The following is a 14,776-nucleotide window of genomic DNA, read 5'->3' as shown; positions in this document are numbered from 1 at the left end:
ATTTTCAGTTTGCTTAGGTGCAGTACCTTGGAATCAATAGTAGTGAAACAAGAGTTGTTGATTTCTACTGACAGCTAGTCAGACGACACCTCTGTAAGGGGGCACTAGGAAAATAGTTGCATTTATAAATTAAGACAATTGGGAACACTGCTCGTGTTTCAGTGAGAAAAAAAAAAAAGTATGTTTCGAAACTATATATATTGTAAGAATCCCCACGTTGCCGTACCAGGCAATGACCACGTGTGAACTACATGTGTTAGTAATAAATAAAAACAAACAGACGACAGTCCCGAAGAGGAGTCGATCACCATCGCCAACAGTCGGAAGGACGAGAATCAACGATGGAAGCCGACAAGACAGAATAAAAAGGACCTGCACACCTCGACCAACATCAATCTTCCCGGATTGATCACAACACCTAAAACCCCTTTCACGACGCTTGGTCACCGAGAGGTACCTATCCTTATACCCACGACGCTTGGTCACCGGGTTCCTTTCCTCTTTCTCACGACGCTTGGTCACCGAGAGTACCTCACCTCAAAGCCCACGACGCTTGGTCACCGGGCTCCTATCTAATCTTACCTAAATATTAGAGGAATACTTGTTATAATTTGTGTACACAAATACTTTTATAATAAAAGGGTGAAGGGAAAAGTCCAAATCCCGAGTACATTTTATTGCTCTACCCAAGAAAATTTACATGGTGGAGGCTCCGGGTATCGATCCCGGTACCTCTCGCACACCATCATGGAATTACTTAGACAATGAAGAAACTTGGAAAATGTCTTGACAATTTAGTATTTACTATGCTACGCGGGACCACGTCAACTGGCCCGGTAATCTTTGTTTTTATTTTTTTTTTATTTCACTTATATGGTAGTGTTACAGCCGAAGGCGCTGCTCTTCGTTACTTGGCAGAAACCTTATTTTCCCTGTGCAAAAAACGGGCATTTCAGCTACCGTATTAATTATTCACACTGACCAAACTATTAAATATATTAGGAACACTTGAGTAATAGTTCCGGCAATGTATCATCACCTTCGTCGGACAGCTAATGATAAAGACGATGATTACTGCCGATACCGTTACAAATATTTGTATTATATTTCATAGTTTGGCCAGTTTGTGGTTTATCATACATGTTGAATATATCGAAAGCTATAATGAATATACATAAAGAACTGGGAATAAAACTAGAACAATTTTAAACGCCCGGTAGGAAGGAAGGAATGTAATAATAAATCATGTTTTCCTTAAATAATGCTGGCTGTCAAATGCCTATAAATAATTAATGAGGTAATTCTATCTAAATGCAATTTCGGGAGTGCTACTACATATTTTGCTTATTTGGACATTGTCGTTGTCAACAGCGAGGCTATATGAGAATATAGGACACAGACTACCACCAGAATAGTGCTTCTGATGTAGTGATCCTATGCTTGAAGCAATGAAACAATCATTTAACATAGTGATGTGTCACATATCAGATTTATGTATTACTTGTAGCATTCGCTTTAGTTTGCACTTTATTTTTCTTTTTTTTTTCTTCTTTTTTTTCACTAATAATTATGTGCGTTCCTAAGCGATAACGTGGGATGAGACTGGAACGTGAGTGTGCGATTTTGTAAAACTAGTACGTAAAAAGTTATCATAAAAGGTTTTATAGCTACAGCATGTATTAAGAGAGACTGTTTCTATTTGTTAACTATTTGAAAAGTACAAAGTAGAAATACAGTGTGCCACAAGTATTTTTGGAACTGGGAAAAAGGTGAACTAGTCTATTTATTCTTCTACTAGTAATACATTAACGATTTTATTCCGGGTACAGTAAATTTCAGGCAGCAGTTTGCATAGTTGCAGAGGAGGTTCATCTACGTAGCTAGCAACTTGAAATGGAAAACAAACACAAACAAACACAAACACACACACACACACACACACAAAAAAAAAAAAAAAATCTGAATACATGTGACTGTGTAGGGTAAACTATTCCAAACATTCTGCAGAAACTAGTTTCTCTAATTGAGATGTAATATAAATGGTGTATCCCACAGAAAATATCATTTGCATTGCATCTGAAATGAACAAACAAATTTTTAACACGTGGTAAAAGAAGAATTTTTGGTAGTCGAAAGATGTAAATTAACCTTTATTTTATTAGTTTTTAAGGCTACAAAAACGATTTTCCATAATACACGTTATATTAAATTCACACACAGGAAGTCGTAAGTGCTCAAAATCTTCAAAACAGGGGTTAGCTACAATTCCCTTCCAAATACAGAAGTGGTTAAAATAAGTGATTGTGAATATTTAAGCACAGAAAATAATAATAAAACTGTACCTTTACCATATGGTAGGAATTATATAACATAAGGTAGCTATTCTGAAGAACATTTGGCATACATTTACATCAATACAACATATTACTTATGGAAGCAAGTGAGTGAGCTATGCGTGAATGTACAGCTTATTTACTTCACGCTTCCTTCCCTTCCACAAAATATCGACCACAAAGAACACTATCTGAAAGGTCATTTAAATATCATAGATTACTCGTTCACTGAAAGTAAACAGGGTGTCTATTAAAATTCCAAAATGAAATTTCGTGCCTTTTTCTTTACCAAACCATAAAATTTTTTAACTTTCTCGAGAGTGAATTTGGTTGTGAATTAGGCCGAATTTTCATGCATGCGATAGAAGGGTCCTTTGCTTGCGATTTGGTAGCGTCTAAAGCCAAGCATAGACATTTCTGGTGGTGAATTTTCACGTTTTATAGAACAAAATTTTCCAGTCTATACTTATATTTGCACAGAAAAAAAAAAGTAGCTGAAAAGCTAAATTTCTTGACTTTCATGACCGTTTTCTAATTTCGTGACTTTTTCAGGACTTTCGTGACCGATAGATACCCTGGTAAAGAATGTGATACTGCCATTATACGAGGGGTGATCAGAAAGTAAGGTTACAAAGCCTGTAGTGAGACATGTATATATTATTTCATACAACCGATACTAGTACATACATTAGGTTATTTTTCGACATAGTCTCCATATAGGTTGAGGTAGTTGTCACATCGTGGGATGAGTTTGAAGATTCCCTCCTGGTAAAAATCCTATCCTTGCGTGTTCGGCCACGTTGTCACGAAGTGTTTCACTTCCTTCGGTACTGCAGCATATCGTGTACAATGTGACGAACGCTTCCGAACGACATTCCCAATTCAGCCACCAGATGCCGTAACCTGATCCTCCTGTTGTCTTGAATGAGCTCCTTCACGCGAGCTGTGTTGAAATCTGTTGATGCAGTGCTGAGTCGGCCACTGCGCTCCTCGTCAGTGACGTTTTCTCTACCAGCCGCAAACTTTCGACACGATTCTACGACATGCTTACGAGACATTACAGTCTCTCCGTAAACCTCTACCAACTGCTGGTGAATTTCAACCGCAGTTAGATCTACATGTTTCGCCCACAGAAATCGAATAACAAAGCGGACTTCTTCGTGAGACCAGTTTTCCAAACGAGTTTGCACACAGGTACGAGTGGCTGAAACTCTGCGCAGTTGCCAAAACTCCATGTATTAAAATTACAGCACAATCCCCATTCCTCTGTAACAGGTGAAACTCCAGAAATATCGGCCTTGTAATCTTAGATTCTGATCCTCCCTCGTATTACCTGAATGCTGCTCTATGTGTAACTTAAATAAAAATGAAGTCTGACCAAAGCACGTACTTATTATCACTAATTTGTGATACAGTTTCGGCAACATTATTGCCTTCATAAGTCGCATGATTTGATAACAAGTCTAATAAAGTTTATGATATACTGTCGAAACTGTATCACAGATTAGTGATAAGACAAAATAAGTGCTTGTTTTCTTTGATCAGATTTTATTTATAAGTGGGACGCCTATCGTCGCTTAAGCAGTTCGTAATTGTACTTACCAAGAAAGAACAGGATGAGGGTAGCAAACAAAACGAAGAAATATACTGAAGCTTGACTGGCAAGAGACTGGAGAAATCTTGATTTGAAGATCTTCTGCCATCTAGAGAAGTAAAAAATAAATAAGTAAAAAACAAATAAGTACAAATAAAAGACACTCAGTGTCAATTTTCTAATGCTGCTTGTAGACGATCCAAGAAAGCTTGAACAAGAGTCTCGAACGGACTTGAAACAACTTTTACACGATCATAGAGGTATTGAATCTGTCTTATATTCTTATTAATAGATGGGAGTCTAAAACAAGAGACTGTAACTATGAAAACAAATGAAAGCGAAACTGCGTAGTGATTTAGTTCAGACCTGCGCATGAATAGCTATAATATTAACATATTTTTCGTAACTTTCTGCAGGCATTTGTAATTTAATGGATTATATTAAACAATTTAGAAAACAGGTCAATTGATTTTGCAGCAATCCCATCGAATTTTCACTAAGTAGTTTGTCCCTTTTACATTAAATGCGAGTTAGGTTAGGTGACGTTAAAAAAGTAAAGTGCTGCTTAGGTATAAAATCGTTTCCTATACTAAACTTTAAAAAAAAAAAAAAAATCTGATTCTTCAAGTGGCGTGCTGATGACAAAACCACACTCAAAAAGAAAAAATCGAACTGTTTCCTAAAATTGTGTCTATCACGAGGTAATGACTGACTTTTGATTTTATTTATGCTTTGGCACCGAAGACTGTTTAAAGAAAAGACTGAAATCACAGAAAACCAAATGAAACAATGATAATATTTTTCAGCTACAGGACTTACCGCCCATATCTGCATCAGACTTTCTTCATAAATCTATCCCTGTTTTGGTACTGGTTAAGAATAACCCGTCAAACGAATAGTAATTTTACTGTTAAAATGTGTGAGTGTGTATGAAGGAGAATTATCTGGGATACCGTAATAATTCCTACTGTCGAAACATGACTGCATAATGTAGGAAACCAGTATTTTATGTTTAGAAGTTTAATGTTACCAATATCAAATCATTACAAGAGCTGTAGTTCAGTTTAAATGAGTGAATACGATGTCAAGGGTTTGTTGCACTATTCGAATTTATACATGATTCTTATTCTTGTACTATAACCTGCGTCGATGACGCGCCTGCTCCGTATGGACTACTCTCCCGTGGAGTCCCTTCAATGCTCCTGCCCCGACACTTAAATAGCATCTCGATTTTATTTATTTATTATTGTTTTTGCACAATCTTGTATGTAGCATATGTTAGGATGCACATTTGTACCTTAGGGGAAAGCAGTAGTAAAATTAATCTGCACACGTGAAAGCAACCTCTATCTTAAGAAATAACTTCTCAAATACTAGGTGTGGATTTCGTGATAAAATAATTAGAGTACAGTAGGATAACATGTAATGATTTCCAGGATACTTCAGTTTGCGAGCATATTATCAATCTGTACGCAATTATTTGATACTATCAGAGATTAATAACAGTACAAAACGTCTTATTAAATCAAGAAGTCAGTTATATATATATAATGGACTCTTCTTTCTTAATCTATACCCGGTATTCTTGTATATTAAATTCTCAAATGAATACTTCTCATTGCCTCAAAATTTAACGAAAGTTATGGGCATGCAAGCATTATAACTATATAAATTGTGAATATTATCAACAAAAATACTAACAATATCTTCCGACGCAAATATTAGCTTTGTTTATTATAATGTCAGATATCACTTGGAATATCAGATAATTATGGAAAAGAGTAAGGAAAATATATTTATTCAACTGCAGCTCTCTCTCACGACGCCATCATACTTGTTTTGTATTTTCCTGCACTCAAACTCGAACGTTGATTGGCTATTGAATGCTCTTGAATTGGATTGTTTAGAACAGGACCGAAACGGAATTTCTTGAACGAAACTATTGAATTCAAGAGAAAAATGACGTCAGTGCTGACGTCTTTTTCATCAAATAGTCTTGAATGGTCTTGAACAAGAGTCTTGTTCAAGCTTTCTTGGATCGTCTACAAGCAGTATAAGTCAAGGATGAAGTTTTAAAATTTTCGCATTTTTATTAAAATAGTAAGTAACTGTAAACATATTTTGTTTAGCAAATTCATTTTCGTACTTGCCTTCAGTTTTACATTCAAGAAAGTGACGCAGCTTAATACTTCAAGAGGTAAAAAGCATTACTTTGTATGCGTGGTAAGAGAACTTCTTGTTAGTTACGTCGCTCTCTCTAACTTCTTCAAAGACTCCTACCGTGCTGCTAGACTTGTAACAGGTAACTGGATTCTTACATTTCCGTATGTGTCCTTTTCCGTAAGATACGGAAATAAATTAAAACAAATTTTGAAGCAATAGTTAGCTTCATTTATTTCTCTTACGGAAAGGAAGGAATTCACCTATCTAGTACTAGTCTAGCAGTGAAGTAGATTTTGAAAAAGTTACCAGAAAGCGACGAAACTGTAGGGAAAGTATTTTCATCACGGATACAAGGTAAAGTCTTTTATCTGTAAGGATTCAATATGTATCCTATAGTTACTGTTATCAAACACGTCGAGTTTATAAGATAACTCTCTGCTCCTTCCAAGTCTGTAAGAGCGGGCTTCGCTCACCACTTACCCCTATTTGTTGTTCAATTAACACATTCCAAGATGATGTATCTCTATCACAAAATTATTTCTGCCACATGTTACTGAAAGTTCAATGAGTGTTCTATATAGTAAGATGGATCTTAAAGGGCTACTAGAAATGAGACAATGTTACCGACAATGACTGCATATACTTGTACAAATAATAGAAATTCATAGTCTCGCTCTCTTAGTCACTAAGTTTCATTGCGTTGTAAAGAAGGACTAAACAAAATTGGAACGTATAACAAAATAATACGATGATCTTAGATCAACTGATTAATTAGAGTTTAACATTCCTTTCAGATCCGAGACTGTGAGATGAGATAATACCTGAAACTGGTATCCGAACTCTTAGTTAAGTTCGTATTCAAGACAAATAAATCCACCGGGAATAACAGCATCTGAATTTTTACTTTAATTTGTTGTTCTTTCAGTGCTTAAAGTTTTTAACACCTATTGATGCTCCTCAAGCTTCTTTATTTCTAGAGATAATTCTCGTTTCTCAGGCTTTTCGCTACGTTCCTTTCAGATCTGTCTTATTTTTTGAGGTGCTTTTCATCTTGTGTAGGCAGCTTTTACAACAAAACTGACTTCTGTGAAACAAAGCAGATTTATCCAACGTCCGGTACATTCTAAACCAATTGCTTGAATGACTCATTTTAACTTCCAGAGCCGCGGTGTCTCACTGGTAGAGCGTTCACCTCTGGTGCATGAGGTCCTTGGTTCGATCCCAGCTCGCGCTTAGTAAGCTTTGTAGTGGACAAACATCACGCGCCTGGGCTTTCTTGGGTTCTCCGGTTTCCTCCCACTTTCTTCATTCATTTCTAATCATCACCGTCTCCTTTACCCTAGCCGGCATAATCATGGGGCGGAAAACTTTTAAAGATTTCATTTTAACTTCCCTGACTTTCCAGATTGGCGTGAACCATGTTATTTCTACATCTGCATTAAAGCTGTCCAGGTAATGAACATCACTATACTTTGTCACACACTTGTAAACAAAAGGGAGAACGGAAAGTGGTATAAAATGCCGGCTGATTTTTCTATTATTCACTAAATGCGTAAGAATACTTTAACAACGTAGGATTTTTCTATAATTTGCGCACTTCTGTATAATAAATTCTGGTGCTCACGTGCTTGCGGACGTAAAGTTACATTAAATACTGTAATGGTGATTTTATTTTTGATATCGTTCATATGGCACTGTAAAGCTGAAAATAGATGAGATTAAAATTATTAATGAAACAAAACAAAGGTTAAACGATACAGTTCTATATGAAACACGATCGACCACTTACCTTTGAGGTGATATTATTGGAAAAATAAGCAGTAACACCACCACTATCTCGACATATAGAAATGTTGCTATAATCGTCCACTGTATACTCATCTTGAATTAATTACCTGTAAAGAAAATTGAAATTATTGTTCCTTTTCAAGTACAAGATTTAATTATTTGCACTGCGTAATCATAACAAGTATATACCGGGTATATCAAAAGTCCAGGGTCATAGGCCAATCCGCTTATGAGGTACGATATAAATAAATTTAAAAAGACATTGGAAGTAAGTTTTTTAATCTGAAATGGTGAAATATTTCCAATTGGACCAACCGTTTGAGCTCCACATTGATAAGGCGCCGTATGTTAAATGAAACAGCAACGTTACCAGTTTAACAGACCGTTCGAACGAAACGTACGGGCACGCAAAAATGACGAGGGGAACGTGCACATTGTCGTGAGGGGAACCTAGTACCCCTCTCAAATCAATTCCCAACAATCCTCTATTCTTGGTATCGTGAGGGTCCAAGGGCGTAACCTGTAAAACTGGCAATGTTACTTTTCCTTTTAACATACGGCGCCTTACCAGTTTGGAGACCAAAGGACTGATATGACTGCAAAAAATCCAACATTTTAGATTGAAAAACACTTATTTCCAAGAACTTTCCTCTAGTTCAATTCTTTTCAAATCTTAACTCATAACGGAGCTGGCGTATGGTCACGGACTTTTAATACATCCGTTATACATACACCCACACACTTTATAAGGGAACATTCATCTTGAAATGTTTTTTAACTTTCAAACTAATATATAAATAGGCTGAAATGTTGCACAATCCAACGTCGACAGGAGACAATTGTTTGACATTGCAATACCACCAGGTTAACAGTCTTGACAATCCAACATAGAGTTCTATTTCTTCACATGGCACTACGTTAGGTTATTATACGCTTCAAGATTAAATGCTAAACGGAAAAGCGAACACTGCAATGCACAAAGTATCTTAGTGTCAAATACTATGATCAAGAGATTATGTTTTTCAAATAAATAGGAAAAAAGTTACAAGATTTTCTTTTTTTTATATATATATATAATTTTCTACATACATAATTTCGAAATCTGTTATAAATAAGTATCACAGCCAATCAATAGGTGGTTTTCAATAGACGTAAATATCATAAAGCTGTTTCCCGGGACATGGTGATTTATGTAACCCGTCTTACCGCTCAGCTGCACCTTTCTACGCGCATGATCTGCATGCTTTCTGTGGCTCGTTTCTCCTTGCAGTGGTTTGAGATATCAAATTGACGTAAACTTTATCGTAATTTTTTTATCAATTGAGAGTTCTTATATGTAATACTGAACTCATCATTTTTTTTTTTTTCGAAATATAGCTTTTTAAAAAAGACGGCGAATTTTCTATCCCTTGTAACTTCGTTCCTAATTTTCAAAGGAAGTCATAATACGAGCACAGTCATCTAAATACTTTGGATATGCATTGCCTCATCCGTCTCAGCTGTAGAGGCCTCCAAAAATTTGAATGTATGTGATTCCGTACCGTCAATAGTTTGCAACACTAAACAATAAATGAGATATTGTAAGTTTTCGTTTAACATGCAGATCTGAAATTCCTAGTAATCAGGCAAGGTACCTTAAAAAACTTTATATTGGGTTGGGAACACTCTTCATCTATTGGTATTGCAAAGAACATCATTTATATTTATATATATATACACTTCAAATATCAGTGTTTCGTTTTAATCTACATTTTATCAGAATTTATTTTAGAAATTACCCGGGCGTGTCAAGTTAAAAAGCTTACCCAGTACATATTTTAAAGAGATATTTCAATCACTCTTCTTCATGTAACATACAAATAAACAGTATATATATATATAATGCAGCACATTCAAGTGTACACTATATAATATATTAATCCTCCTTGATTGAATTTGATAATCCTAATTGCATCCTAGTACTCCACATAAATTCCAGATTACTTATTAATTTATTTACCTTCGTAGAATATCCAGCACAATATCCAATATCCACAAACCAAGCAAGAAAAGTGCATTCTATTGGTAGTTATACGCACTGAATAAGTACCAAAATTAGAAGGTCACTGACCACCAAACACATTATAGTCAGGACGTTCTTAATTTTTTTAAACAAAAGACTAATCTTCCGCTGAGGGCGGCCCCAGATGGCACCTATATGAACCTGTTTTCAACGTTGTATTACTAAGTATTACCTACAACGTATCATTTCAATATAATAACAGTTAATCCAGTTTCATCACTCCTAACTATTAATAACAAATATTTCTTATTTTCATGATTTCTTCCCTCTTCTCTAAGTACGTATGCATCTATATTATATTCCCGAGCAAAATTAGTAACTCTAAACTATTCTAAACTACGAATTGTAGACAAGTAACGAAATATATACATATATAAAATATATCGTGTGCATCAGTGCGTAAAACACGAATCAACTTTAAAACACAGGCCAACTCGTGCTAAGTGGTCACTGAAAAGTGGGGGAAGGCACTCGCGGTAGCGCGTCCGTATCGAGTAGGCACGTCAGCGACAGTAGGTAGACGCATAAACGAGAATAGTGGAAAAATACTTCACTTGGGATAAAAACAAATGCTACGGGTGCTACAGAGCTTTGTGATATTGACAGTTTTGGCGCGAAGCTACTTTGTCGGGGGAAGGGAGGGGATCAAGTATCAGTAATGCCTGCTATCTCATCAAGAACTAGTATTTGTTTAACTTCTGCCGTAAAGTTTGCGTTTATTAGGGCTTAGATTTCTCTACTCAGCTAGGAGGTCCAGGGAAAGTAGCTCAGATAAATGAATCTGAGTTCGGGAAGCATAAAAGTCACTGCGGAAGATTGATTGACGGTATATGGGATCTTGGGGGAAATGAGACAGGATCATGGCAAGTATTCATGAGCGTATACAAAATTGTTCAGCTGAAGTTCCAGTCTTCAGTTCTTTAGCCCTGATACAACCATTCATAGTGATTGCTGGAACTCTTACGATAGATTGAATGAGGTGGGATTTGAGCACTTGGCAGTGAATCATTCCTTGAATCCTCAGATCCGAGTAACAGGCATTGAGCGTCTGTGACGTGAGGCTGGGGACAGCATACTAAGATATGGTAATGAAAGGCACCATTTCGCTGAACATCTGCCCTCCTTTCTTTCCAGGAAACATCATCTTCGCAAAAGATATTACACAATTTCCTTGTGGAGGCGGGTAGACTATATCTACCTAAAATGTGAGGTAAGGTTAAGTTAGAATAAGATAGGGGTTAGGTTCAGTTAGCATACGGCTTAGGGGTCCTTTCTGCTAAACATAATCACAATTCACCTTTCTTATAATTCACAAACATATATTCTATCAGCACCTACACATTTTAGTGCTCAAAATGAATTTACGGTCACCACTGGGTCAACTTGTACAAGGTATTCATTACGAACTAGTTTCGCATCTGATGCGCTTCAGACAGGGCGAAGCCGGAGAGCCCACGCGGCAGCATCCGTAAGAAGACGTGTTAGCGACGGTGGGTATCCGCGTTAACGAAGTTTTAACATTAGTATCGCAAATTTTGCATTCGTGGAGACTCCATTTGCTTGTAATATGTGTACTCTTGGTTCCTTGATATACATATACTTGAGGCGAGGTAACATGGTACACTTTTGCTTATCAACATGTCATATTACCACTCTTACATAATAAGGTACCAATAACACATATAACACAAAAATATAAGATCTCTGCGTATGCTATAAATCTCACCATCGATGTAAAGCATTGGCTTCATCTAATATCACATCAATATGCGACTTCATAAAGCCACAATTTAACTTCGCTCTTCCTTCTAATCACTCACCCTTCACTGATAACTTTTGTACTTTTTTGTTATTCTCATGCTGATATTTCGTGTAATTCTGATCATTTTTCGGTAAATTTTGCATTTCGTTGTCACCATTTGCGGCAGTTCACTCAAAAAAGGCTTATAAGAACTGGCTGATGCATAGATGGTTCCACATGTTCTAGCTACATAATTAGGGGGTTAAGTTTAGAGTTACCCCTCCGCTTTTTATAAAAATCAGGAAAATTTACAGGAGAAATGAGGTAAGAGATGATAATTTGAAGTTTTTATTTGATGTTTAGGAATGTAAGTTCGGCAGGAGAGTTATGTTTAATACGAGAAAAGATATGTGGAAGTTAGAACTATTTGCCGGATGCGGAAGCATTGCGGAAGGTTTCAGCAGCATGGTAGTTGTAAAATATGGCGAATATGGAGAACAGATGTAACGGATGCGCAAAAATAATGAAGAAAACCTTTTAAATTTTTGTGAAACACACGGAGTACTGAAATTAATTGAAATGTAACAATGTTTAATACTTTAAGCACTGTTTTTTGTATGTTGCAAAGTCCAAGGGCAACTTCAGACTGGAGGGGCAACTCTAAACTTAAGCCTAATTAGGAGCCAGAAAAGTACTTATACACTAACATTAAAAAAAAAAAAAAAAAAAAAAAAAAAAAGTGCTCTAAATTATGGAAATCGTGCCTTTACCAAAAATATCAAACATTGGAAAATGTGAGCATTTACCTCACACCTGTACATGAATCAACAACTTTGGAAAAACTCGGAAAAAACATCCACTAGCAACAGAAGTTTTAATTAACTTACGCCACTGAACATAGAGACAGTAATCTCAAAAACAGCTTTCTGAAGTTTAGAGCTGTATTAACATTCACCAGTTTTTAACATTATACAAAGAAACGTTACGAATAGTACTGAGGCACATCAGTTATAATATTCACAACCATTACTCAACGAGTTATGCAACATTATGCAACTACAAGTGACATAGCAGTTTTATTGCATGCAGACACTTCTGCAACGGAGATCATTCGACATACACCTAAATCTTGCAATTACTAGCATGAGGTTAACCAGAATACGATATTCAAATTGAATAAACGCACTCTGGCAAAAAAAAAAAAAAAAAAAAAAAAAAAAAATACTCGCAATTTTTTCATTCTCCTTCAAAATTACCGTATAGTAGTAAGGTTAACGCACTCGCTTTCAATATGTGAATTGCATATTTGAACTCTGCTGGAAGCAAAAAGCTTTGAATAAAGCCCTCGAACAGACTGCAATTCTAATTGTCTGTGTACACTTATTATGAATCAAAACCTGTACAAAATACGCTAGTTCCACGTTACAAATATCACTCCAGCGGGAGTGCAAGAGATGAATGTAACTTCTTCATTAACACTGGCTTAATTAAAATAAAAGGTAAAATATTTTGTGACAACAAATTACAAGTTACAAAATGATTTGCAATAAACGTGATAATTACGGTAAAAATCCGATAAAACAAAATCTTACCTTTACACTGCCAGTACTACAGAATCATAAAATACCTATTATATTGTTCGTAACATAATCGCTTCTTGTATCATTACATATGCTACCTTAAGATCAAATCTTCAGAGCTGGGCAGAATTTCTGCGGTAACCCACGGTTATGTGAGCCTTGTAATTACTTGACAGTTTCTCTTGTAAACAGTTCAAAATTACTGACTAACTATACAATATATCACTCTTTACGTGCCAATCATTTATATAACTATCAATGATCTCTTAAACTTCTTACATATAATTTTTCATGTCATGACTAAACAATGACTCAGGTATTCTCTTCTTTCCAGAAACAAGTTGAATATTAAAAAATTCAAAAACATATCTTACAAATAATAAAAACGAAATTGCTGAACTTCTAAAACATTATAAAAGGAAACGCTCCTGCCTTATTAAAATTTGAAAAAATACATAAACTATACTAACGTTTAAACACCAATTCAAACAAGAGAGAACAATTCGAATCTTTTCCAACAAGCTATTTTTGGAAAGTTAATAGGCACACTTCACCATTTCTTTCGTCAGACAGCAAATATCAAAAACTTATTCTTATCTTCTCAGAGCAACAAATATTCGATTCTTACACAAGGGAGCCTCATTACGGAACGGTTTCCACAACGCAACGCAAAATTAGCTGTCTAGTTTACGATAAAAGTTATAGCAATTTCGGTGTTGGTAATTTCTTGATGACCACAATGTGTGGTTCTAAAAATTGACCTATTAGTCTTTACATGGCAGTGAAACAAATATTTTCTATGAAATCCGGCGTTGCCAACAAATTCGAACTCGGCGATAATGAACGGAATGTCTTAAATGTTTTGGCGAAGAAAAAGTAGCCTCAAAACTCCGAATGCTTCGTGTTGCATTATTCTCTACTGTGCAAAGTAGCGTAGAATACTATGAGACGCTGTCTACCCTTTCAAATTAAATTAACATACTTTCAGAATTTCCTTATTAGTAAGAATTAATGTACATTTTATATTGTAGAAGAATATTGACATAATAGGAGCGGCGATAGCTCGGTTCATAGCAATAATAGTAAAATCTGATTTACAAATAATTTTATTTTTCAAAACTGGGGAACTAAAGTTCTGTTTCTGTCAAACAGGTAACAGAGAGTCATGAAGAAATATGTCTCAAGATGGCTGAAACAAGTCAGTAAAGCACACGCTGAGAAGTGACGCACGCATGTGGCTATGTGGGGGCCTCACTCGGTGAAATAACCTGGCTAAGAGGCATTTGGGAAAATGTTTTAGCAGAACTGATACCATATTCAGCGCAATGATACTATTTTAAGTCCAGCATAATTTTGACCCTTCCTTTAAGATATTCAACATATTTCAAGGAAAAATTCAAGACATAATAGTCATCCAAAACTAAATTAATAACTACCGTAACAATTACTGAAAGTTTTATGAATAGGGGAGACCGGTGCTGGTTGACACAGGGGTAGGATGACACACTGCAAATT

At 35.8% G+C, this 14,776-nt stretch overlaps 1 protein-coding gene across 2 annotated transcripts in view; it reads right to left on the bottom strand.

Annotated features, from left to right (window-relative positions):
* Positions 1 to 13,884, bottom strand: part of LOC145687973 (B-cell receptor-associated protein 31) — a 32,729-nt gene extending 18,845 nt beyond the window's left edge. Inside the window, exons 1-3 of one of the 2 annotated variants that reach the window (XM_081761593.1) lie at positions 13,732 to 13,884; positions 7,880 to 7,985; positions 3,936 to 4,036 (exon numbers count right to left, since the gene is read on the bottom strand). In XM_081761593.1, coding sequence (XP_081617719.1) covers positions 3,936 to 4,036; positions 7,880 to 7,971 — 193 coding nt within the window. In that variant the 5' untranslated portion in view covers positions 7,972 to 7,985; positions 13,732 to 13,884. Of the gene's footprint in view, positions 1 to 3,935; positions 4,037 to 7,879; positions 7,986 to 13,273; positions 13,540 to 13,731 lie in introns of those variants that run through there. The other variant, XM_081761594.1, reaches the window with a different exon arrangement.
* Positions 13,885 to 14,776: the final 892 nt, after the last annotated feature.

Source organism: Thermobia domestica, chromosome 6 (assembly GCF_964235325.1).
Source record: "Thermobia domestica chromosome 6, izTheDome1.hap1.1, whole genome shotgun sequence".
Lineage (NCBI taxonomy): Eukaryota > Metazoa > Arthropoda > Insecta > Zygentoma > Lepismatidae > Thermobia > Thermobia domestica.
Note: the sequence above shows the minus strand (reverse complement) of the source record. Positions and strands in the feature narration are given on the sequence as shown.